The sequence below is a fragment of the Garra rufa genome, chromosome 8, assembly GCF_049309525.1.
Source record: "Garra rufa chromosome 8, GarRuf1.0, whole genome shotgun sequence".
In the NCBI taxonomy this organism is placed as follows: Eukaryota; Metazoa; Chordata; class Actinopteri; order Cypriniformes; family Cyprinidae; genus Garra; species Garra rufa.
In genome coordinates, this window is record NC_133368.1 from 34,661,277 (window position 1) to 34,687,012 (window position 25,736).

The window sequence follows — 25,736 nt, forward strand, 5'->3', positions numbered from 1 at the left end:
TCAAAAAAACTGCTGCACCTGACAACAAAACATCACGTCCAGTGATGACAGCTCAAAAGCAACTGATTTTACAGTAGTAATCAAACTTCCCACATAGAGGACCTTTTACGTGATTTGTGCATTCAACAATTTCAGCTGTATGTTTAGTATTTCTGATGATGATATATCACAATTTCTGATCAAATAAATGCAGCCTTGGCGAGTATATAATACTTCTTTCAGAAATAAAAAAAAATCCAACCTGATCTCATGACGAAAACGTATCTGTGGGAACTTTTTCGTAAGATGTGAAATACGCCATGTACGTTTCATGACATATTCGATGTGAAGTGTCCACTGAGTGGTGCTAAAAGAGTGTTCATTTTTTTTCCACCTGTAATAGATGAACGTACATATGGTACATTTTATGTGACATTGGTTTTGAATGTTTCACCACAGTTCTGACTTGAAATGTCCGTTAAGTGGCGCTGTAACTCTAATGCTCCGTGACGTTATATAATAACGTACCATAGTATGAACAAAAGTGAATGTGACATAAAAACGCAATCACAAGCGTGCCGTTTCAGCTTGTTTTTCGATCTCTCATTTTTCAGCTCTTTCATCCAAGTCATGTTTTTCACAGGATTCGTACCCAAGGATTCCGAAAGCAAAACATATGGAGCTGAAATCATAACTGTGTAACTTGTTTTACCTCTACTAGTGTTAATTTCTGTTGGAAACTGCAATGATATGTACTTATTGGCAGGGGTTAAATTGGGATTTGTTATGTGGGGGGGCTCTATGGTGGCAGGCAATATATAGCTATATATATATATATATATATATATATATATATATATGATTTATTCTGAAGCAATATTCTCTTTGGTTTTCTATCAGCTGTGACATGAATCTGCATATTTTTTATATTTAATTGTTTAGATTTATATTTCCCCCTAACTTCATTAATACTTCAAGTTTCATTTAAAATTCTTACATTTGATCTATAAATTTTATTACATCATATAAAATATGAACAACTGAATTAAATAATGTTAGGATTGTTTTGAGAGTATTGTTGAGATTGTTTTAAGTATTATTTTTTTTTAATATGCACAAGAAATTATGGGAGGGGGGGGGGATTATACTTTTAAACCAAATTAAAACACCAGTAGGTGATGGCAAGTGTCTATTGAGTGAATTGTTCAACGATTCGTTTTTTCGATTCAGTTCGACTGATTTATCAGATGTTTGTGCATTGGATAATGAAACTTTGACTCAACTGATTTGTTCAAGACAAATTACAAAACAAATTATTCAGCAATGAATCGTCTGGTTGCTCTGAAATGCGCTTTGGGTTATTTTATTTTTGCTGCTGAAATAGAACTGAATGCTGAATGATTCTCCGCAATCTCTCATGAAATCGGCCGGGTTTTTTTTCTTCTGTAGAGCCGTTTTGAACTTACTGTTTGAATGCATTAATTTACTTAATTCTTGGACTGAGAACTTTAAAGGGGTTCCCCGGGTTAAAGATACCACTTTAAGGTATTGTTTTCATTATAATGTACTGATTCAAATCGGTAATCAATAATTATTTGTTCATCTGCGCGCCTCCTGAGCGCGCGTGGGCGCATCAGGCGCAATCATTAAACATATTTAAAAGGAAGCCGGCGCCACGACCACATCACATTTCTATCAACCTATTTTTATGCGAATTTTGGAATATCGCATAAAAAAATCTCTGGATGGAAACGCGAAAATGCGCATCAATTCTAAAAATGAACATAAATTCTAATAACTTATGCGCACAACTGAGTAGGATAAACTTTTTATCCGATAAGAATAAATGCGCATAAACTACGATGGAAACACTTTTACCGAATAAATTCCTCCATGCGTATTAAAAAAAAAAATCATGTGATTCTGCATTGATAGAATGGGATAACTCAACTAACCAGCAGACCCGTCTTGTCTCACAGCATCAGAAATGTTGTATTGGTCATTCTGAAATGTTTCCTTCACCAGTTTCATCACTTGCCCACCACGTTTTGATTTTTTCATAGTAATAAAAATTATTTAGTTCAGTTAGAGAAACAGTGCAATTAAAAACTGAACACGGCTGCTCAACAGTCGCATCACAGATCCGCGGCTGGAGTCGAGTTTTGGATTTTAAAAAGGCCTGTTGACTGTTGCCGTTTATCTAAAAGTTGATTTTGGAAGCTAATTGGAGGAACATTCGGTTTAAAGCCCTGCATTTGAGCCCGAGCCCGTCGGGGCCCGACTTTTTTATGCCCCTAGGGCCGGGCTTCGGGGCAATTTTCACGTCATAGCTTGCACGCATATCGGGCTTCTGGCCTGCTTAAGAAAAAATAATAATAAAAAAAAAAGTTTAATGAGATCTAATGCGTGCGGTCCGGAAGCCCAGAGATGCCTAACTTGGATTTTTTAAAAGTCGGAGCGTCATGGTTTACACTCGCTCCAAGAGCGCTCCACCACAGCTCCATCATGAGTACAATTCATGTCAACGGTCCGTAATATAACTGCATATTAAGCAGGAATTCATATGTTAAACATGTTTAGCAAGCTTGATAGAGATGGATCACTCAAATCAGAAAGAATGTGAAGGCTATAATGACGGCAATGGATGAGCGGTAAATTATAGTTCACAAGCAATTAGTTTGTTCCTTCAAGATACTGAATATTTTCCGGATGAAAGCATGATTTATACAGGCACAGCACTTATTCACACGCAATCGCTCTGTCAATAATGCATTAAAACAAATGAAATCGTATCCGATTTTGAATGAGCAGAAATATGTAAGAAATGCAGCGATCCGTAGGTAAAATAACTGACGCAAACGTATTGTTATTTTCATTACAAACTTTGCACTGCAAAAAGCAGCAATACTCTTTTAATGCTGACAATTATTAGCTTGGCCTGTGGTAGGAACAAAGATTGCACACTAGTGTTTGAAACTCTCCTGTTATTTTATTTTATTATATTTTATGAACAGGACTGTTACATTTCAAACATACTGATTTTTTTTGGACGCGGAGCGGTGTTTCTGATATCAGTGAGAGAGGAGTGGAGCGGGTGCGGGAAATGGTAAACCCGGAGCAGAGCTCAAGCGGAGCGATTATTAAATGCACGGAGCGCAGAGGGAAATTGTTGCCGCTCCACTCCACTCACATACTCTGCGCCGCATAGAGATTTTCAGCCATGTGGTAAAGTTGTGTTTTTGAAGTTTTCTATATTATTATTTATTCTTTATATATTTGTTCATTATTCGTTTACTTTACCACTGCGACTTTGTATGTTCCGGTTTTGTGCAGCAGAGCTGCCTGTCCTGCACTCTATTTTTGTTCGAAATGCCTTTGTCCTGAGATGGTGATAATAAACTATAAATCTAACATTGTGATATATTGATGTTTGTTTTATATCTGTGGATTGTATTGTAGACTAGTCAAGTGTTGATTTGATATATGGGTTAAATTGAGTAAACTCACTGTGGACCACATATACCGCTTGGATATCGATGTCACTTAAAAAACTAAAACTTAGGCTACGTTTAAAAAACAAACCAAAAAAAAAACTCAAAAAATTTGTCTAAATTATTCTGATAAAAAAAAAAAAAAACGAAACGAAAAAACATAAACTTTCTATTAAACACAAATCTGGTCTATTTTAATGGCTGTAACAGTATAAGCTGTTTGGCGGAAAAAAAGACGGGCTTCGGGTCGGACAAAAATTTTGATAAACTGTCGGACAAAGGTCCGGGCTACAGCCTGTGAGTCTCCGGCCAGGGCCGGGCTAGGGCTTAGATTTAAGGCAGGGCTCTAATTCGGTTCTTATTTATTCCACCGTGTTTGCTGATTTTCAGTAGGCCTGTTTATATATATATATATATATATATATATATATATATATATATATATATATATATATATCTCCACTTTGTGTAAGTTATTTAACAGTTATTTTATTTTTGTTAATAAATTAATAATTCTGTGTTTAATATAGACTAAGTGAGTTAGTCGTACTGTTTTGTTGTCGTCCATTCAATCAATTGATGCCGAATTCGAAAGTAAAAGTAAAATGCTCACTGATCCCTTCAATTAATTATATTTATGTGAAAATTATTATTTTCAGTGACTTATCCTAGTTTTATTAGTGATATTTAGTGGAAATTCGTCAGTAAGTGATGACTTTGATCTTTTCGTCCTTTTGGATGGAAACGCTGCTTTATGCGCAAACGTTTTATGCGATGTTCCAGTTTTGAGCATAAGTTAAATTCGCATTTTGGAATGGAAACATAGCGTCTTTACTCTGTATTTTTAGGGAATATTTGCATTTATTCACATGCCATTGAATTAGCTGTTATGTGGTAGAGTGTCGTGATTTTGGTTTGCGTTTTGGTGATTGGCTGGTAATTTTTTTTTTGATGTTTTAATCTGGTTAGGGTATACTTGTGTAGCGTTAATGAAGTGTCGAGTCCTGCAATCTATGTGCCGGGGCTCAGCCCCGGACAGCCCCGGCCCAATTTAATCCCTGCTTATTGGTACATTTCACGTCTTGCGAAAAAGTTTCCACAGGTACGTTTTCGTCATGAGATCAGGTAGAAAAAAATCTGACCCCAAACATTTGAACAGTTGTGTATTTAGTAGGTTTGATGAGTAAATCCATTAATTATACACATATACACTGAACTGAGCAATATTAACAATAATAATAATAATAAAAAACATAATAAAGAAACAGCTTTGAGGCTTGATGTAATTTGATTTTTAACCAAATGCAGGCTTTAGGCACACAAAACCTTGGCCTCATTATTCCTCTGTGCTTTTTAAGTCTGTCAAACTAAGTGCCAGTGTAGAGCCCCCCACTGAGGTAATTTTGGGCCTCATTGATTGGAAACTTATGAGTCTCTGACATCTGTAGAAGTTCTCTAAATGAATGGTAAGGCTTCCAAGGTTATGCGCTGTGTGGGTCTAATAGCTTGGAATTGGATTGTGGACAAAAGGAGGCACTTAGTCATTCTTACTGGCAGAAGGGTAGGCTGGTGTCGGGGTCCAGATGACAGGTGCCTCCGTTATAGCAGTAGCCATCACACAACTGGCAGCTGGAGGCGATTCGACCACTGGTACAGCTGGCAGAATGACAACAAATTGGACAAGCTAAAAATGTGATTGTTGCATAAACCGAGCAGTCCTTTCAGTCTGAATTTAATAAATAATAAATTAACTAAATTAGGCTTTGTATCATTATATGCTGCTTGAATGTCACCGCAGCTGCTGGAACTTTATTATCCTGAACAGAATTATATTTCGCTGAATGGGCAGAAATAGTGGCAAGAACTGTATTTAATTTGCTTCAGATGAGGAATGATTTTTAAAGGTGAAGAGTGTAATTTCTGTATTCAAACATGCTTGCAATATTAAAGGGATAGTTCATCCAAAAATAAAATGTCATTAAATTCTCACCATCATGTCGTTCCAAACCTTGGGAACACAGATTAAGATATTTTTAATGAAATTCGAGAGCTTTCTGACCCTGCATAGACAGACACAACTGACACGTTCAAGGCCCATAAAGGTAGCAAGGACATCATTAAAATAGTCCATGTGACAGCAGTGCTTCAAGCTAAATGTTATGAAGCTGTGAGAATACTTTTTGTGCGCAAAGAGTTTTTGTTTTTCTGAGCAAAAAAATAAATCATACATTTTTCCCTAATTTACAGAAGACACCCACTAAAATGCCATTTGGTGTAACAATGTTGTCAGGCATATTTACAACAAAAATCAATTTATTACATATTAAAAGAAATTACTTACACTCCAAATTACTAATTTTTAAAATTTGCCACTATCCTAGGTTTTGCCCATTTGTCAGTAAGAATTTTTTACTCATTTAAAACAATAAAATTTAATATGTTCCCTTATTCTTTTATATATATTTAATATGTACAAGTAAGAATAAGCATGTTGTTTGAATTTTTACATAAATATTGTTACACTGAATGACAATGTAACATTATTTCAACTGAATTTTCAAAAACTTATTTGAAACCTTAAAGATAGACACTTTACTTACAGATAATGCTTTCTATGGACATGACTTTTGCAAATTTCTTTTGATCTTAACATCTTTGACCCACAACAGTTTCTTCTCTTTTGTGTCTTTATTTTAGTTTTCTTTGTGCACAAAAAGTATTCTTCTTAAAATTACAATTATGCTTCATAAAATTAAGGTTGAAGCACTGATGTCACATTGACTATTTTAATGATGTCCTTACTACCTTTCTGGGCCTTAAACGTGTCAGTTCCATTGCTGTCTATGCAGGGTCAGAAAGCTCTCGAATTTAATCAGAATATCTTAATTTGTGTTCCAAAGATGAACGAAGGTCTTACGGGTTTGGAAAGACTTTATTTTCAGATATATTAACAACAACTTACTTGCATGCCACTTCTCCTGTTTCTCCATTAATGATACATGGTGCTCCGTGGCACCGCAGGCACTTGTCGACATCACACTTGTTCCCTTCATAGCGAGGTGGGCACACACATTCAACATGTCCAGAGCTGGACAGTGTGCAGGCCTGGGAATGCACGCAGTGGTGATGACAGATGTCTGTCAAAAAAAAAAAAAAAAAAAAACACAAGATATGTCCCTAATTAAGATACGAGGGCACATTTCTTTCATATTAAGCTCAAGTTTAATTAGAATTTTACAAAGCTTTAATGAGACTTAATTATCCGCATCAAATATCTACTGGTACTAAGATGAAAATGTGTCACCCCTTGGGTGCACAGCACTGAAAATACATTACGGGTGCGCAGATTAAATTGTTTTGCAACAAATTATAATAACAAAGACTTTGTAACAGCAAACATTTTATCAGCAAAGCACAGAAACACCTCAAGGTTGTTACAGCAGCATTTGGAAAACCTCTTTGGGCATGGATCGTTCAAATACTAGCATATGCCCTTTCGAGTCAAATACAATATTTGCTTTCATTGGGCCTTTTTTGTTGCTGTTGCCAGCTGTGGAGAGAGAAAACTACGCAACTATTCCATGGGCCACAATTTAGTGGTCTTCTATGTAAGAAATACAACAAACCACCAGCACAAAAATAACCCTCTTTAGATATCGTATCATTTCCTCCACATTTATTTCTTTCTGTTCCACTTGGTACTTGAATGATTTGAACAAGCAATATGGATTATGATGATACTGGATTAAAAGGGCACAGTGGTGGATGTAATTACCTGCCAAGAGAATCACTGACCTACTGAATAAAAAAGCAGTCGCTGACCATTTATGCTGGGTACAAGCAATCTTTTACAATACTTACGATAAAGACAGCGGTCACCCGTGTACTCTGCCAAGCAGCGACACACTGGCTGGTTTCCAGGGCTTACGTCACACGTGCCTCCATTCAGACAGTGATTATCACAGACCCGCTTTTCACAGTTAGGTCCGGTGAAGCCTGTCAGGCAGCGGCAAGTAGGTTTCCCTATGATTGGAGTAAACAGATGCATCAATGTGAGCACTTTATTTAAGTTTTGTCCTTGGGTTTACCACCAAAAGTTGAGAGATTGTGAGCTGTTTGCTAAGGGCCCTTAGAAATGTAGGAAGTATAAGCTGACTCCTGAAGTGAACATGCAGCGAAGACTGACACGGAAGAGAAGAAATAGTTGAATAAAGTCGTTATTTTGGCTTTCTTTGTGCACAAAAAGTATTCTCGTTCCTTCATAAAATTAAATTTGAACCACTAATGTCACATGGACTATTTCAGCAGTGTCCTTACTACCTTTTTAGACTCAGAAAGCTCACAGATTTTATAAAACAAAATATCTTAATTTGTGTTCCAAAGGATGAATGAATGTCTTATGGGTTTGGAACAACATGATGAACAGAATTTTCATTTTTGGGTGAACTATCCTTTTAGGACTTGACCTCAAAAAATATACAGTTGTATTTATAGCAACAAGCAAAGTGTTCACTCACTCTTTTTAATAAAACTGCACCCCACTCGACAGTTAACAATCACCAGAGAAAATGATGAAATGTATCAAACTTCAGAGGATTCTGATGTTAAGAATAATTGCTTTCTTACATGCCTCATCAGTCAGATGATTGATTATGATAGATGAAGCTGTAATATGACACTCTTGACTAATTTTAATTGAGGTGCAGACACAAACACTCAACTGATTTTGTCATGAGCAATCCTTTGCAAGTTTCTACATTTGGGACCAAAGTGCTCAATTTCAAATGAATTCTTTATTAAAACAGATCAATTGCACATTAGCATACAAACCAAGCGTCCATATGCTGCCTTGAATAATTTTCGATTAGAACCGTTATTACAAGCACACACATTGCCTCTCATTTTTGTTAACAGATGTTTTTTTAAATATTAATTTAGAAGAACTCCTAATCAAACGACTGGGCACTTAACATTTCACAGTAGTTGCATGTAGTTTGCATGCAGTTTGACTATTTCAAATACAGTTGCAATCAAAATTATTCAACCCCCTTGACCTGCGAGACATTTTGCTGTGGAGAACAAAATTTTAGGAAAACAATGCAACAAAGGCATCAGTAAACTATTAGAGAAAGGTTATTAATACACATTTGAGTGATTCTGAAAATGTAACATTGATGACTGGCTTTAAACACTCATGTTCAAAATTATTCAACCCCCAAAAGACAACTTTTGCGCAGAATTATTTATTCTTTATTCTTTAAGTGCTTAGAAGCTTTTGTCATCTCTCTACTGCAATCTTGGCCCATTCCTTGCTTGAAAAAGCTTCACTGATAATCTCTGGTTTTCACATTGCCACTGCTTTCTTCAAATTCAACCAAAAGCCACTCAAAACATTCTATGACTGATCCCTGAACCAAGCTTAATGAGATTTGGATGTATAACTTGTGATGGCTGTCCTGCAGGAAAGTTCATTGATCATCAGCTTCAGTCTTTGTAACAAAGACATCACAATTCTTGTCAAAATGGACTGATACTTCAAAGAATCCATTATGTCCATCATACGGTCATGATTTCCACTTTTTGCTACAGTAAAACAACCCCACAACAGGACTGATCCACCTCCATGTTTGACCATGGAGATGGTGTTCTTCTGCTCATAAGCTTTGCCTTTTTTGCACCAGACATACCGATAATCCATGGGTCCAAAAAGTTCCAGTGTGGTCACATCACTTTATAAAAACATTCTTCCAGAACTCCACAGGTCTACCCAAATGAATTTTAACATGTTCAAGTCTGCCTTTTTGTACTTTTGGTCAGGAGTGCCTCAACATGAAGGCCATACTTGTCTTGTGTTCATCTTATACTCTGCACTAAAAGGTTTTTCCTCCTTCTGTCAGGTCATCTTACAAGTCTTGGCTGTACATTGTTTGATCAGAGCAACTGAGAAAAATATGCATTTTATGATATTGTGCTTTTTTGTTCAACACCCTCAAACGTTTTCTGCAACAACACACATTAAACTAAGGATTAAAGCTGCCAGCTGTGTTTTTAGGAACTTTTACTTCTTTTTTGGAAATCTTTATATTGCCTTTCATATAGACTTTCTAATATAATTAAACTATTTCTTCTCTATAGCTTTTGAAAGAGCTGTTGACTTTACCATATTTGCTACTCAGCTTCAGCACATGCATGGGCTAAGTTTAGGTATGTTTAACAGCTCAGGCTAATTCAGTTTCAAAAGGCTTTATTCAATTTTGTTCCCTACCATAAAAATAAGTGACTTAAACAGCAATGTTGAATAGGGGTTGAATAATTATGACTGTGTTTTTAAAAAATCTTATAACTCAAAAACATTATGTTATATATTGACATTATCACTTTTAATATGCCTTTAAACTGGTATAGATGCAATTTTTATAAAATCCTGGATCTTTAGAAAAGCTTGTATTTGTAAACCACTGCAGTCTCGGAGGGGTTGAATAATTGATTGCAACTGTACTTCATTATCAAACTGACTAAGGCAAAGAATTCAGTCATGTATTGAAATCAAACAAAGCTGTTTGAGAGTTTCTTACCGAGAGGTGAGCCAGTGCACGTGCCTCCGTTTAAGCAGTAATCTGTACAGTGGTTGACTTCACAACGTTCCCCAGAGAAATTAGGCCAGCAGTAACAGCGCCAGTCTCCTTTTTCATTGGCCATGCAACGTCCTCCATTCTCACAGGCAGGTCGGCAAAACTCACCTTTACAATATTGAAATAAATTAACTCAAAATAGATTTTTTTCACTCTATCCTAATGCCTGATGAAAAACACCAGCAGGCTTTAGAGCATAGTGAGCAATCCTTTTGTAAAGTGAGGCTTCAGACCTGAGACAATGGGGTCAATACAGGAGCCATTGACCAAGGTCTTCCCCTCTGGACAGGTGCAGCTGGCCCCAGTTGGATTGAGCAAGCACATAAAATCACAGGTCATCCGTAGACAGGGATTGGCCACTGAATACAAAACAGATAAAGCATAAAGTGAACTTGGAATGTACAATAACATTTAGATATTTAAAATCATTATATTTAAATACTAATTATTAATAATAAATGTGACTCTGACAACAAAACCAGTCATAAGTTGCAAATTTATCAATTTTTCTTTTATGCCAAAAATGATTAGGATATTAAGTAAAGATCATGTTCAATTAAGATATTTTGAAATGTCATACTGTGAATATATTAAAAACTTAATTTTTGTTTAGTAATATGCATGCTAATTCTAGGGTCACAAATAAGAATAATCATACATATTTTAATATAATTAAAACAATTATAATATATATTTAATTATATTAAAACAATATTTGCTGTTCCATTGTAAAACAACAACAACAACAACCCTTTGAGAAATTTATAGAAGATTTTTTTTTACATATTCTTACACTTTTTTTCGTTTAATAAATGTTGTCAATTCAATTGTAAATGTTTATTATAAGGAAATATAATGAAATATATTGAAAAAAAAAAACATTTTAGTAGCATAGTTTCCCTACAAAACTTAAAAATTAAACAGAATATAACATTTACTTTGCGGCAGAGAGTCAACATATTCTGAACGCTGGAATATCTTTCCCTAATAATTTTAAGAAAAATAAAATAGGTTTCAGGCCCTATTTTGTACTTTGTACAAAGTGCCATCTAAAACATTTTCAGTTTATTTATTTAATTTTTCAAAGCACCTCGTCGAACTGGCAGCTCAAAAGTTGCAGATTTGAAAGCCGCGGCTCAAAGATGCCAGCAGTGTGAGGGAACATCTGTATCAATCTTCAGTGTTTTGCTGAGGACATCAAACCTAAACTTTTGGCTTTTGCTGGCAGTGCACAAGTCTCTCCACCAGGCTAGATCTCTGACTTTAATGAGTCAGTGGGGACTGGCTCAGCTGCCCCTCACTACAAACCCACCAGAAAAGAAAGATCTTTTGAGGTTGTGAGGCCATTAACACAACCAGATAACAAATAGCAACCAAGACCAACAGCAGAGGAGGCCAGCTTCTGAGAAGTATATTAGAGAGTCGACGCATGTGGCGGACACAAATGCAATGCATAGAGAGGCAAATTAAATGGGTGTTACATTATTGAGCTGTACTCATTTTTAAAGAGTGTTATATGTCTCAACGAGGTAAACAAAACACTAATGAAAAAAATAAAAAAAACTGTTGTTGGATATACAACTATGCTGGAGATTTCAACCCAATCTCATGAAAATATCTGCCTCTATATACATTTCTGCAAGACAGTAATTACGTAATTACGTCACCAAACGTTTTGTGGCAGTTTCAAAGTGAAATGTCCAGAGACTGGCACTAAAACACACTTTCACACTTTTACATTGGTACAGGTACATATTGCTGTATTTTAACCCACTCCTTGAGGTAAATATTTAGGCTGTTCAGAATTCAAATATCCAGGGAGTGTAACTAAAGGTTAATGCTTTATCATGTTGGAAATATCCCCTACACCAAACCCATCCCTAAACCTACCCGATAGTGTTCACAAATGCAATAGTGATATAAAAACACATTTGTTCATGCAGCCTTGCTATTTTAACTTCCTTATGTGGATTTGAGCTGTTTTGTCGAACCGTTTCATGGGGTTCGTACCCGGAACTGTTTATCACTCAAGAGCAACGCCGTATCGCGTGAGCTCCCAAGCAAACTTACTAAATTAGAAAGCTCATATGAAGCTGTATATGTGACGATAACATTAAAAAAATATCAGCTTTCAAATTGCGCAGGATGTTAAAACTATTTTGAAGTCATAACATAATATTCTGCAAGTAACTGTGTAAAAATTTGGTTTAATAATCAAAATTTCAACTGGAAACTGCAGTGATTCGTTCATATAGGTACGTTTTTCAGTTTTGCAGAAATGTATATAGAGGCACGTATTTCCAATGAGCATATGTTGGAGATTTACAGTCTTTTGAACTTGGATTACTGCTTCCCTTTAGACTTAAGAACAGGACACTATAACAGTCTCAAAATACTGTGTGCAGCTGCTGAAGGATATCACTCTGACCTTCAAAACATTGCAAAAGAATTTTCTTTCAAAAGCCCAGTAGAAGCAGAAAAATATTCTCTTAGGATCCACAAAAATAACCCCTAAAAATCTCAAAGAACCACTTCGTCATTCTCCAAGTTGTACAGAAAAGGAAGTGGCACCAAAAAGAAAGTATTTAGATAAAAAGTGTTCACTTACCATCCTGCTGCTTGAAACGATGAGAGATCAGGACATTTGTTGTTTTTTCAATACCCAAGTCAAAAGGCTCAATAGGTTTTTTGCCATATTTGTGTATTCTGAAAACTTCATTTTTCAGTCCTGTTCCGTAAATGTAATCCTCAAAAATGTCTATTCTGTACGGTTGCGATATTCCTGTGCAGGCATGAAGTGAGGCAAAGACATTAGACAAACTGATTCTCTAAATAATGATTTCAGGCATATAAGTTACATGAAAAAAGACTCCATTTTAACTGCTCTTCTCACCTTGCTTGCCATCGATTACCACCAATGGGTCTGAGCCATCGAAACGGACACTGCCAATGACAGAGAGCTCGGCATCAGCCCAAAACACACGCTGGCTGAAGTAATCAATTGCCAACCCTACAGATAAATGACGGGAAGAGAGTTATTTTCGTAATAATAAAAGCTTGGCACAAAAACACATTTAAACATGGACACATTCATGTTTGAAGGGATTACACTGATGAAGCATTACTCGAAAACAACAGCTCACAATAAAACAAAAGAACAGGATATTAAAGGGTAATTTCCTTTCCAGATTAATAATATCCTTATAATTTACTCATCCCCCATGCGATCCAAGATGTTCAAGTCTTTCTGTCTTCAGTCACAAAGAAATTAAGATTTTTAAGGGAAACATTCAAGGATTTCTCCATATAGTGGACTTCAATGGTGGCCAATGGATTGAAGGTCAAAATTGCAGTTTCAATTCAGCTTCAAAAGGCTCTACACGATCCCAGCCAAGGAATAAGAGTCTTATCTAGCGAAACAATCTGTTGTTTTCTGAAAACAATAAAAATGTAGATATGAATCCAAAAGTATGCAAGATGCTGGTGGGGTGTAAAGTATTTGAATCGGTGCTCTTTGGTCACGGGAATCTTTACATATCTTCAAAAAACTAATCAAACCAAGGCACTCGAAAATCTTCTTAGAATGAAAAGCCTTTATTGTCATGGCTTTACAATTACAAACATCTAACATGCACCGACGCGTTGCGGCTAACTCGCCTTCATCAGGGTGGACACCTTATACTTTTAACCACAAATGCTCATCTTGCACCTGCCTGACCTCACAGATTACATAATCATGTTGGAAAGGTCACACATAATGTAGGCGAAAGTACCATCCCAGGATTTAAAAAGCGAACATGCTAAGAAAGTCAAATGTCATTTACAAAAAAAGGTAAAACAACAAATATTGGATGAGTTGGAGGAGAAAAAAATGAGATGGAGTTTTTCACCCTTCCCTACCTTATAGAAGTATAGAATTTTTTTCTTTTTAGAAAATGACCAATAATTTCGCTAGATAAGACTCTTATTCCTTGGCTGGGATTGTGTAGAGCCCTTTAAAGCTGCATTGAAACTGCAATTTGGACCTTCAACCCACTGATCCCCATTGAAGTCTACTATATGGAAAAAAAACTGGAATGTTCCTCATAAACCTTAATTTCTTTGCGACTGAAGAAAGAAAGACATGAACATTTTGGATCACATGGGGGTGAGTAAATTATCAGGAAATGATCATGACCATAAATAACTATCAAAAAAAGAGAAGAGTTTCATTCATCTAGGTCATGTGAGACTAGTAGGACTGCAAAATGGTTTGAAATTGCGTCAAACTGGTATAAACAGAACCTTGCTGTTTAGGTCAATTTGGTGCTAAATTGATCTTTTTATATAATTAAATAACCCTTAAGCAACCCTTGCTTCAGCGTGGACATATTCAGCACAAAAGCTTCAGATTTGCGTCCTTTTGCTCTTCCTGAAATAAACTCAGCAAAAGTTTGTCCCATATTTCTCAGAGTTAGCGTTGCTTGACTCATTATATTTCCTCTCTTGATTAAAGACTCGGATGTTGCATTTTTGTTCCTTTTCTAGAGATGATGGATTCCTAAAGCTGCACTGGAGGCGTAATATTGGCCCCTATAAAGGAGGCCATGGTTAAATGTAGCGGTACTTAGTGTTTCCCTGAGGAAAGCGCCTGCAGGTTTACCTTAAGGCACTGCATCTGAAACATTCCCTCAAACTCGGAAATGAGAAAAATGCTGTGATATGCCAAAACAGGATATAAGACCAACAAGCTTACACATAAATGCATTCAGACCCTGACCTCGTCCCTTCTTAGAAAAAAACAAAACAACAACCTCTCGTTTATCACAGAAAAACAGCTAAGGGTTCAAAGAAAAGAGCTCATGCCTGTCACACTGAGAAACACAAAAACATACCTGTGGGTCTCCTAAGGTTCTTGTCCAATAGCACTCTACGCATGGAGCCATCCATTGCACTCTCCTCTATGTGTGAGTGGTCGCCTATTACTGACCAATACATCATCCTGAAACAGGCCAAATCTTTACTTGATAAATACATGTATATAAAATTATTATTATAAAGAAGTACTACACTCTTAAATATAAAGGTTTTTTAAAAGGTTCTTCACAGTGCTGCCATAGAAGAACCATTTTTGGTTCTACAAAGAACCATTCAGTCAAAGGTTCTTTAAAGAACCATCTCTTTCTTACCTTTTTATAATCTGAAGAACTTTCTTTCGCCACAAAGAACCTTTTGTGAAAGGTTCAGATGTTAAAGGTTCTTTATGGAACCACTTAGACCAAAAAGGCTCTTCTATGGCATTGTGAAGCACCTTTATTTTTAAGAGTGTACAATAATATCCAAAAATGTTATCCTCTATTAAACAACTAAACAATTGCACAAGGTCATTTTACTTCTGATACCAAGTATTCAAGTTTGTATAACAAACAGATTTTTTGACAAGTGCCCTAAAAGCAATTCAGAAGCCAAAATATTTTGTATATTTTTCAATTTTATATTTTCAATGTACATTTAGACTTTCCAAACCCACTATATGAATTTAAATGAACCCAAATAGTATTAGAACATGCTCCTACCCTTTGACTGGATTGACAGTAATGGCGTAAGGCTCTCCTGCAATGTCAGTTATCAGACGGGTGCAGTTGGGTCCCTTGAGTTGCCCCACATTAATAGAGTATCTAAGCTTGGTCCAGTGAGCTGTGTAATAACTGAACCAGTGCATCCTAGAGTGGTCTGTCCAGTAGATATTTCCAGTCACCCAGTCAGCTGATACATCTCTGGGTCTGCGAAAGTCTGGGCACTGCAAAGGTCACCCAGATAACACAGTGATTCCCATGTGGGCCAAGACATCACAGAATATTTAAGATTATATGATAACATGTTTAGGAGAAAATTATTCATAAAATGGTCAAAATGTCAGAGAGAGTTTTTGATATAGGGATACAACATATACTTAAAGTTAGAAGAAAAAGAAGTGTTTAAATATTTAATAAAAACAAACTAATCACAGAGAAGATCAACATATAATACATATACGTATACAAATATGCGTAATATGTATACTTCTTGTCTGAAATCCATTAGTTTATAAAATAGAAGTAAAACACATGAATAAAAAAAAATAATGAACTTTGAAGGAAACAAATACCAACAAGGAAAAATCCAGAATATTCCTGAATAAATAGACTTCACACAAGACCCACAATACTTACTATGATGCCAACATTTGTTTTAGTTTGACTCCTGTTTAGGATATCTTTGTAAAAAAGTCCACCGGGATTAAACTGAGTAGCCCAGATAAACTTTTGTTGGTGATACAGAGCATCCATCCCAATGATGCGGGCATTTTCCTCGATGCGAGCATGTACTTTGTGTCCATGGCTCTGGTTAAATGGATACACAAAACTTCGGATTTCAGTGTCATTAGCTATGTAGAGCACTCGATCTTCTGGTCCTGCCCGTTGAGTTATTAATATGCAAAAAAAATGAAAAGTGGCTAAATTCCATTTAGGGTTTAAGACAACAGTTTGACAATTACAGAAGCAGATAAAGCATTCTAACACAGCAATATTTTAATCAATCAGTAATCAGTCAATCAAACTACTACAATATTTTAAAGGAAGATAATATATGTGACCCTGGACCACAAAACCAGCCACAAGGATAACTTTTTTGGAAATTGAGATTTATACATCACCTGAAAGCTGAATAAATAAGCTTTCCATTGAAGTATGTTTTGTAAGGATAGGACAACTATTTGCAAGAAATCTAAATACTTAAAATCGCCTTTAAAGTTGTCCAAATTAAGTTCTTAGCAATGCATATCACTAATCAACAATTTCAAAAAATCTAAAGTTTGGATATATTTATGGTAGGAAATTTACAAAATATCTTCACGGAACATGATCTTAACTTAATATCCTACACTGTAAAAAAAAAAAAAGTTGAATGAACCTAAAATAATTTGTTACCTGGCTGCCTTATAATTTTAAGTTTAGTCAACTCAAAAAAGTTTAGTCAACTTAGTGACCAGGCAGACATTTGAGTTGATTCAACTTAAAATTTTAAGGCAGCCAGTTTTTAAGGATAACAAACCATTTTTTGTTGTCTTTTTTGTTGTTGTTGTGTTCAAGTGACTAAACTTATTTGAGCTGACTGAACTTAAAATTTTAATGCAGCAGGGTAACAAATTATTTCAAGTTTACTCAATTTTTTTTTTTTTTTTTTTTTTTTTTTTTTTTTACAGTGTAATGATTTTTGGCATTAAAAAAATATCATTTTGACCCATACAATGTATTTTTGGCTATTACTACAAATATACAGTACCCCTGCTACTTAAGACTGGTTTTGTGGTAAAGGGTCGCATATAATTCTTTAAACGCATTTATAAATATAAATGTAACAGAATTAACACACGTTTAAATGGCTTAAAATGTATATCTAAGCCCTGTGTGCTGAGCTAATATACGCAAAGATCTACTAAAACATTAAAAGTCTAAAATAAAATCTCACAGTGAAGCCAAAGGTCAAGTCGATAGAAAATATAGATCCTTACCTTTTGCTATGCAGCTTCCATTCATATCCTTATAATTTTTGTCACATGTACATTTGTATGATCCTTTAGTGTTTGTGCAATAGTGAGAGCAAGTGCCAAAATTAAGACACTCATTGATTTCTGCGGAAAAAAAAGAGAAGAACAAAAGTCAGATATTGAGGAATAACGCTTTCTGGAAACTGTGTGATGTTTCCTATGTGGCTTTTTTTTTTTTACATGCTGAGTGCTTGAAAATAAAACATCTGATGTGGTCTGCTCACTGCATCTCATTGATCTTTATTCCCAGAAAAAAACACTATATGTGAGTGCACACATCCTTTTACTGGAAACATTCTTTTAAATGCAAAACATTTTCAGTAGGTTAAGCATTGTCAGAAGCTTAGGCTTAACTTTGGCCTCCAGTTTGGTCTTACCACACAGAGAGAAAAACACTGATCCTTGACAAATTTTTTGATCCTTGAAAAAAATCTAGCTATACTGTAGCTATTTCCAGCCAGCTATAGACCAGTATACAAACGCTTGACGGAAAGAACAGGCATTTTGAATCTCATGTGTAGAAAGCCTTAAAATTATAAAATGATTGACAGGACAGGATTCACAGCAAAACCTTAGAAGCTAAAAGTGTACAATTTCTGCACCACTAGTAAACCGAACTGACAAAATAATGACTGTTTTCAAACAAGTGTCAAACATTCCTCCATCGACCATGTTTGGACAAATAGGTCCAATCTTGGGTCACTGGTTTGGCCCAGTTTCAGAGATATTTGCCCCCGGACTGATTTTTTAGAAGGCATACTTAGTATTTTTAAAATATTAAAGGGATAGTTCATCCAAAAACGAAAATTCTGTCATTAATTACTCACCTTTATGTCGTTCCAAATCCGCAACACCTTTGTTCATATTTAGAACATCTTTAGAAAGCAAAAATAACAACTTTATTCAACAATTTCTTCACTTCTGTGTCAGTCTTCAACAAAACTGTCATGATACTCTTGTGAACGTGCATTGAAGACTGACTTGAAGAAATTTTTGAATAAAGTTATTTTTGTTTTCTTCGCACACAAAAAGTATTCTCGTAGCTTCATAAAATGTTAAGTTAAGTTTGAACCACTGATGTCAAATAAACTATCTTAACAATATTTTTTTGTTTTGTGATGCTTGTTCATGAGTCCCTTGTTTGTTCTGAACAGTTAAACTGCACTGTTCTTTAGAAAAACACTCCAGGTCCTGCAGATTTGTCAGTTTTCCAACATCTTTTGCATATTTGAACCCTTTCCAGCAGTAACTGTATGATTTTAAGATCAATCTCGTCACACTGAGGACTATTTAGGGACGCAAAAACAACTATTAAAAAAGGTTCTAACATTCACTGATGCTTCAGAAAGAAAACACGATGCATTAAGAGGATGAAGAGATGCAGGATGAAGATGTCCAAATTTGTCTTATTTTGTTAGTACTGCCCTTCGGAAGCGACAGAAGATACTTGAATGCTTCCCAGAAGACAAATTAAGTATAATTTACCTTGATCTTCAAATTCAAAAAGTTGTCATTAATTACCTTTATGTTGTTCCATACCCGTAACACCTTTATTCATCTTAAGAACACAAATAAAGCAAAAATAACAACTTTATTCAACAATGTCCTTACTACCTTTCGAAACCTTGAATTTAGTTGTTGTGTTACTGTCTATGCAAGGTCAGAAAGCTCTCAGATTTCATCAAAATTATCTTTGTGTTCCAAAGATGACTAAAGGTCTTATGGGTTTGTAATGACATGAAGGTGAGCAATAATTGACAGATTTTTTTTTTCAGGTGAACTAACCCTTTAACTCATATTTTATGTGCTAAAGTGCATATGTAGATCTAAAACAAAATATGAATAATTATATCATTATGATAAATCAGGGGATTTTTGTCCCACCATTTAAATTTTTCTGGGGAATTTTGAAGTTATTCATTTCTAAACCTTGTTGAGTTAATGTTGTTCTGCATGCAGATTGCAATTCTGTTGGGAGCCACTGGTGTTGCAGAAATTGCACACTTCACCTTTAAATTGAAAGTCTAAATCCACATTCCACCCTCAGATAAAGCAGTGAATCATTTTTCTGAACGCTAACAGAATCAGGGAAGATAGTCTGACAGTACCTTCACACTTTCTGCTTCTGAGATTTCTCTGAAAGCCAGGTTTGCAGTGGCAAATTGCATTTGTGTTTGTATGATTGCACACTGCATCCTCCCCACATGGATTCATCCTCTTTCCACATATGTCTCCATTTGAAGCTGGAATGAGAGAGAGAGAGAGAGCTTTGAAGTGACATACTTTATACTTGCACCCAGCTGTCACAGTGCATGATGGGAATTTTTTTTTTTGTCTTTTGATGCTTGGTCATAGACAACAAATAAAATATGTATAAGAAAAAAAAAAAAAAAAAAACTCAGCTGGAAGATAAACCTGAATGATTTTGATATAACAATTCCAGATGTACAACACATTTCCATATAAACTACGATTAATCTGAGAGATTTGATTTCACATGTAATTTGGGTAGCCCCAAAACACATACAAGCCTTGCAGTCCTGTTCATCTGATCCTCCATCTCCACAGTCATCAAACAGGTCGCACTGCAGTTGTGCGGGTATGCATTTACGATTACTACAGGTAAACTCTGCCTTCCCGCATGGCTTGGGTCTAGTTGACACAGCCTCTGATTTGCGCCCCATAGGAAAGAAGAAAAAAAAACCCATCCATTTCAATACAAACTTTAGCTGGCATCTTATTCATCACCACCCAAAGAGTCTTCAATCAAATTTACTGTGATCATGCGAGTGATTAATGAGCACCATGTATCTGAACGACCTCAGGAACTGCTAGCAAAACAATAAAATCACCAAAATCTTGACTAGATGCTTTATTTGTCAATTAAAGAAAACGCATGGCACAAAAGATGGATTTCCCATTGTGCTGCTGAGGATAAAGGCATCATCAGAGACTTGTGAATGAGCCTACCGCATTCATCTTCATCTGAGTTGTCCCCACAGTTATCCACATTGTTACAGATTTGATCAAGCCGTAGACACACTCTGTCATTTCTGCAGCGATATGGCCTTGCTGGAGGACAAGGTAGTTTGGCTATAGGAATGAGAACAAAATGTTACAGTTTTTTTAGGCTTTGTAGTGCTATCGTCTTTAATTTCAGCTATATTTTTTAAATAAATAAAACAAAACAAATAATAAAATAACTATGATAAACTGTATTTTGAAATAACTATTTTCTATTAGAATACATTTTAAAAACCTAATTGATTCCTGTTATGCAAAGCTGAATCTTTAGCAGCCATTACTCTAGTCTTGTTTCACACAATCCTTCAAAAATCATTCTAATTTCTAAAATTTTTTATCACTATCTTGACAACGACCCTTATGTTGGATTCTGGAATCACTAACATTTAAGTGTTATCCTTTTGGTCATGTAGTGTATTTCAGTTTTTAATTCAGTCAATGACCTCTCTACATACAGCAGAGCTTAACATCAAATAACTCAATTAAAGGATTTCGCCAAGCAACAGAAGCCTTTCAATTCCAAATCAGAGTTCAGCAAGCAAGAAGCACTGCCGCAGGGTCATGCAATTCCACTGGGAGAAATGAATATCCTACCGCACATCTCGGGGTCTTCGTCAGAGTTGTCTCCGCAGTCGTCCTCACCATCACACACCCACACGTGCAACTTACACAGGGTGTTGTTGCAGATGAACTCATCGGGGCGACAGAAGAAAGCATCTGAATAGACAACATCAAACTGGTTTTAAACTGTGGTACATGGATATTTTGCTGTATTAAATAGGGTTATGACAACCTGAACCAACACATACATAGTCAAAACTACGAAAGTTGCCTCAAAAGCTGCTGGTTAGTAAATGCATTATAAACTGTCTTCATACCATGACCACAGTTCTCCTCATCGCTGTGATCCACACAATCAAACACGTCATCACAGCGCCATCGTTTAGGGATGCAGTGAGCATGGTTTTTGCACAGAAACTCATCTTCTTTGCACTCCTTGACACAGTCCATCTGGTGTGAGCAAAACAATGAAAAATACTTTCAAGAGGAAGAATTTTCTGCACTGTTGAATGTCCAGAACACCTCTGTTTCCATGGAGTCGGACATGAGTCAAGATGTATATTTGCAAGATATTCAAAACATGAAATGTTTCCAATATGGTGCATGTTTATCTCACAGTTAATTGAAAACAATATGCCATCATGTTATTAATTGCTTGTGTGATGCACATATCATCTGAACTCACATATCTGGTACTAGTGTTCTACACTGTATATGTCTTCAGTTTTGCATCTTTTGATTACTGTATCTGATTAAAGTAATTAATAATAATTAGTAGGGAACCTATGAAATTAGGTGAAATTACTTTTTCTCTTTCTTAATACATGCTTCTGGTTTTATTCTGCACAATTCATCAGTGCATGTTATGCCAAAAAAAAAATGCTTGTCAGAATTCTTCAGTGAACTGTAATAACATGCTCTGCTTTTGATCTACTTTCCCTTTCAGCAGAATCCTTATTTTCAATTCAGATATATTTCAGATTATGGAAGCAGGATGAGTTTTGAATGTTTTTCTTGTTGATTTTCAGTTGAACTGATTGACCGGTTTGTCCACTTTTATCTGCTGTGATCTATTTTTTTCCTAGAGGGGTTTTTATAGTGGCTGGTTGTATCTCTCTCAAATCTTTTTCCAATATATCTACTTGTACATGTCTTTGTTTTTGTTTCACTACTGCACTTGAGCACAGCTTCTGAGAGAGGAGCGCTTGATGTAGGGTGAGAGGGTCTTGCTAGAGGACTGACCTCATCAGAACTGTCCAGACAGTTGTCATGTCCATCACACCTCAGGCTGGCAGACACACAACCTCCACTGGCACACACATACTCATTTAGAGAGCAGGAGGGAAGCACTGCAAAACAGATGATGTGTAAAAATCCACCCTCACGTACAGATACATAACACAATTGATGTGTACAGGAAGAGTGAGCTAAGATTTGTCAGTGAGTAAGCTGAATCACCTACATAATTTACAGTCGTGGCCAAAAGTTGAGAGAATGACACAAATATTAGTTTTCACAAAGTTTGCTGCTAAACTGCTTTTAGATCTTTGTTTCAGTTGTTTCTGTGATGTACTGAAATATAATTACAAGCACTTCATACGTTTCAAAGGCTTTTATCGACAATTACATGACATTTATGCAAAGAGTCAGTATTTGCTGTGTTGGCCCTTCTTTTTCAGGACCTCTGCAATTCGACTGGGCATGCTCTCAATCAACTTCTGGGCCAAATCCTGACTGATAGCAACCCATTCTTTCATAATCACTTCTTGGGAGTTTGTCAGAATTAGTGGGTTTTTGTTTGTCCACCCGCCTCTTGAGGATTGACCACAAGTTTTAAGATCTGGGGAGTTTCCAGGCCATGGACCCAAAATGTCAACGTTTTGGTCCCCGAGCCACTTAGTTATCACTTTTGCCTTATGGCACGGTGCTCCATCGTGCTGGAAAATGCATCGTTCTTCACCAAACTGTTGTTGGATTGTTGGAAGAAGTTGCTGTTGGAGGGTGTTTTGGTACCATTCTTTATTCATGGCTGTGTTTTTGGGCAAAATTGTGAGTGAGCCCACTCCCTTGGATACCTTGGCAACCCCACACACGAATGGTCTCAGGATGCTTTACTGTTGGCATGACACAGGACTGATGGTAGCGCTCACCTTTTCTTCTCCGGACAAACCTTTTTCCAGATGCCCCCAACAATTGGAAAGAGGCTTCATCTGAGAATATGACTTTGCCCCAGTCCTCAGCAGTCCATTCGCCATACTTTTTGCAGAAGATCAATCTGTCCCTGATGTTTGTTTTTGGAGAGAAGTGGCTTCTTTGCTGCCCTTCTTGACACCAGGCCATCTTCCAAAAGTCTTGGCCTCACTGTGCGTGCAGATGCGCTCACACCTGCCTGCTGCCATTCCTGAGCAAGCTCTGCACTGGTGGCACTCCGATCCCGCAGCTGAATCCTCTTTAGGAGACGATCCTGGCGCTTGCTGGACTTTCTTGGACGCCCTGAAGCCTTCTTAACAATGCAGTGGAAAGTTTTTTTCGGGATTAAGTTAATTTTCATGGCAAAGAAGGACTATGCAATTCATCTGATCACTCTTCATAACATTCTGGAGTATATGCAAATTGCTATTATAAAAACTTAAGCAGCAACTTTTCCAATTTCCAATATTTATGTAATTCTCAAAACTTTTGGCCATGACTGTAATATATCTAATATTTTTAACATGCCTTTTAAAGTTCGCTAATCCTCTAATCTTTTTTGCACCCACCATGTGTGTTTTGTAACATATTCGATGTGAAATGTCTACTGAGTGGCACTAAAAGTGTTCTTTTTTCATTGGTTTTGTATGCGTCAACGCAGTTCTAACTTGAAATGTCCGTTGAGTGGCGTAACTCTAATGCTCGGTGATGTTTTACAACAACGTACCATCTGCACTACACTTAAACCTACCCAATAGTATAAACAATAAGCGAATGTGATGGAAAATCACAAAGCCAGTTTTAGCTTGTTTTTCAATCTCTCATCTTTCAGCTCTTTCATCATTAGTCATGTTTTTGACGTGATTCGTACCCAAGGATTCCGCATCCTAAATCCAATTCCGTGCCGACTGAGCTACTGAGCAATCTTGTTATGTCCAGAAAATTAAACATATGGAGCAGTAATCATAACTGTGTACAATAACGATTATAAGTGTTTGCTGTTTTAACGCCTCTAGTGTGAATTTCTGTTGGGAACGGCAGTGATATGTACTTACTGATACATATTTTGCTTCTTGCGAAAAAGTTCCCACTGGTACGTTTTCATCATGAGATCAGGTAGAAATTATTAGTGTAGCAGGGAAAATGAATTTTAAGTCAAAACCAATTTATATAGGCCTAAAATATATATCGCCCATGATAATGAATTGGCAATATATTAAAAGTTTATATATACAGTAACAGTTCTTTCTGGTCCTCTAATCTGAGAGGAGTGCGATATTCTAGTGATATCGGAACTCCAACTGTTTTACTGTTTGTATCAGTCCACTTGCTGTATTTTTCACAGCAAGCGTTATTGCGGATGCCCAAATTCTTTAGAATTTTATGCATAATAAAGTTTTTTTAGGGGTGAATGTACTTGTTTAGATTTCAAATATGGTATTTGTTAATAAAGATAGCGTCTATTTGAAAATTTGTTTCGAGGTCTTCGGAGATGTGGCCGTTTGGCGCTCATGAACTTGTCGAGAGCAGCCTTACCTTGGCCAGATCTTCTGAAATTTGCTGCTGGCTCTGGTGCCTCTATATAGTGGTTAAACGTCAGATATAATTAGTTCTGGGTAAATCTAACGAGCAGTATTTAGTCTCATTAATCTATTATCATTAATCTTGGCCTCAGCTGTTAAATTGTCAAACTGAGATTTGAATCTGTGGTGGAAGGAATTAGTTTGCACAAAAGAGAGTTATTAAAGACACTCCATTGTTGTTTCTTATGTATTTACAAACTTGTGCTGTCAAACTGTTGTATAAATGCAATATCACATTTGTAGCAATGCGACATGGCTGTATATCGGCATGCTGTGATTACCTACGGCTGAATCTCAGTCTTGCCCATATACAGTGAGGAAAAAAATTATTTCTCTCTCTTGTTTAATAAACCTACTATTAAAATTATAGACTGATCATTTCTTTGTAAGTGGGCAAATGTACAAAATCAGCAGGGGATCAAATCATTTTTTCCTCACTGTACAGCCATGTCGCAATGCTATTTGTGTGATATTGCTCATATAAATTATTTGGCTAAAAGTTAGTCATAAATTACTGCATTTTTCTAAAATTATAGCTGTGGGGTAAACGGTACCAGATTTTTTGCAACAAATAGTAAGCTTATACTCAAAATAGAAATAATATTATAAAATATTTAATAAAATAGTTTACTAAATTCAAATATGCTGCCTAATGTGCAAAAAAAACAACAACACGATTTTGGAATTTGAATGCGACACATCTTTG

At 36.1% G+C, this 25,736-nt stretch overlaps 1 protein-coding gene across 1 annotated transcript in view; it reads right to left on the minus strand.

Moving 5' to 3' along the window:
• Window positions 1–25,736, minus strand: part of lrp1bb (low density lipoprotein receptor-related protein 1Bb) — a 414,599-nt gene that overhangs the window by 12,352 nt on the left and 376,511 nt on the right. The window contains exons 68-84 of the mRNA XM_073845088.1: window positions 22,500–22,606; window positions 21,575–21,707; window positions 21,291–21,413; window positions 20,643–20,765; window positions 20,200–20,340; window positions 19,781–19,915; window positions 17,637–17,756; window positions 16,294–16,535; window positions 15,658–15,881; window positions 14,977–15,083; window positions 12,996–13,112; window positions 12,711–12,884; window positions 10,336–10,461; window positions 10,046–10,210; window positions 7,332–7,493; window positions 6,433–6,607; window positions 5,022–5,126 (exon numbers count right to left, since the gene is read on the minus strand). Coding sequence (XP_073701189.1) covers window positions 5,022–5,126; window positions 6,433–6,607; window positions 7,332–7,493; window positions 10,046–10,210; window positions 10,336–10,461; window positions 12,711–12,884; window positions 12,996–13,112; window positions 14,977–15,083; window positions 15,658–15,881; window positions 16,294–16,535; window positions 17,637–17,756; window positions 19,781–19,915; window positions 20,200–20,340; window positions 20,643–20,765; window positions 21,291–21,413; window positions 21,575–21,707; window positions 22,500–22,606 — 2,479 coding nt within the window. The remainder of the gene's footprint in view (window positions 1–5,021; window positions 5,127–6,432; window positions 6,608–7,331; window positions 7,494–10,045; window positions 10,211–10,335; window positions 10,462–12,710; window positions 12,885–12,995; window positions 13,113–14,976; window positions 15,084–15,657; window positions 15,882–16,293; window positions 16,536–17,636; window positions 17,757–19,780; window positions 19,916–20,199; window positions 20,341–20,642; window positions 20,766–21,290; window positions 21,414–21,574; window positions 21,708–22,499; window positions 22,607–25,736) is intronic.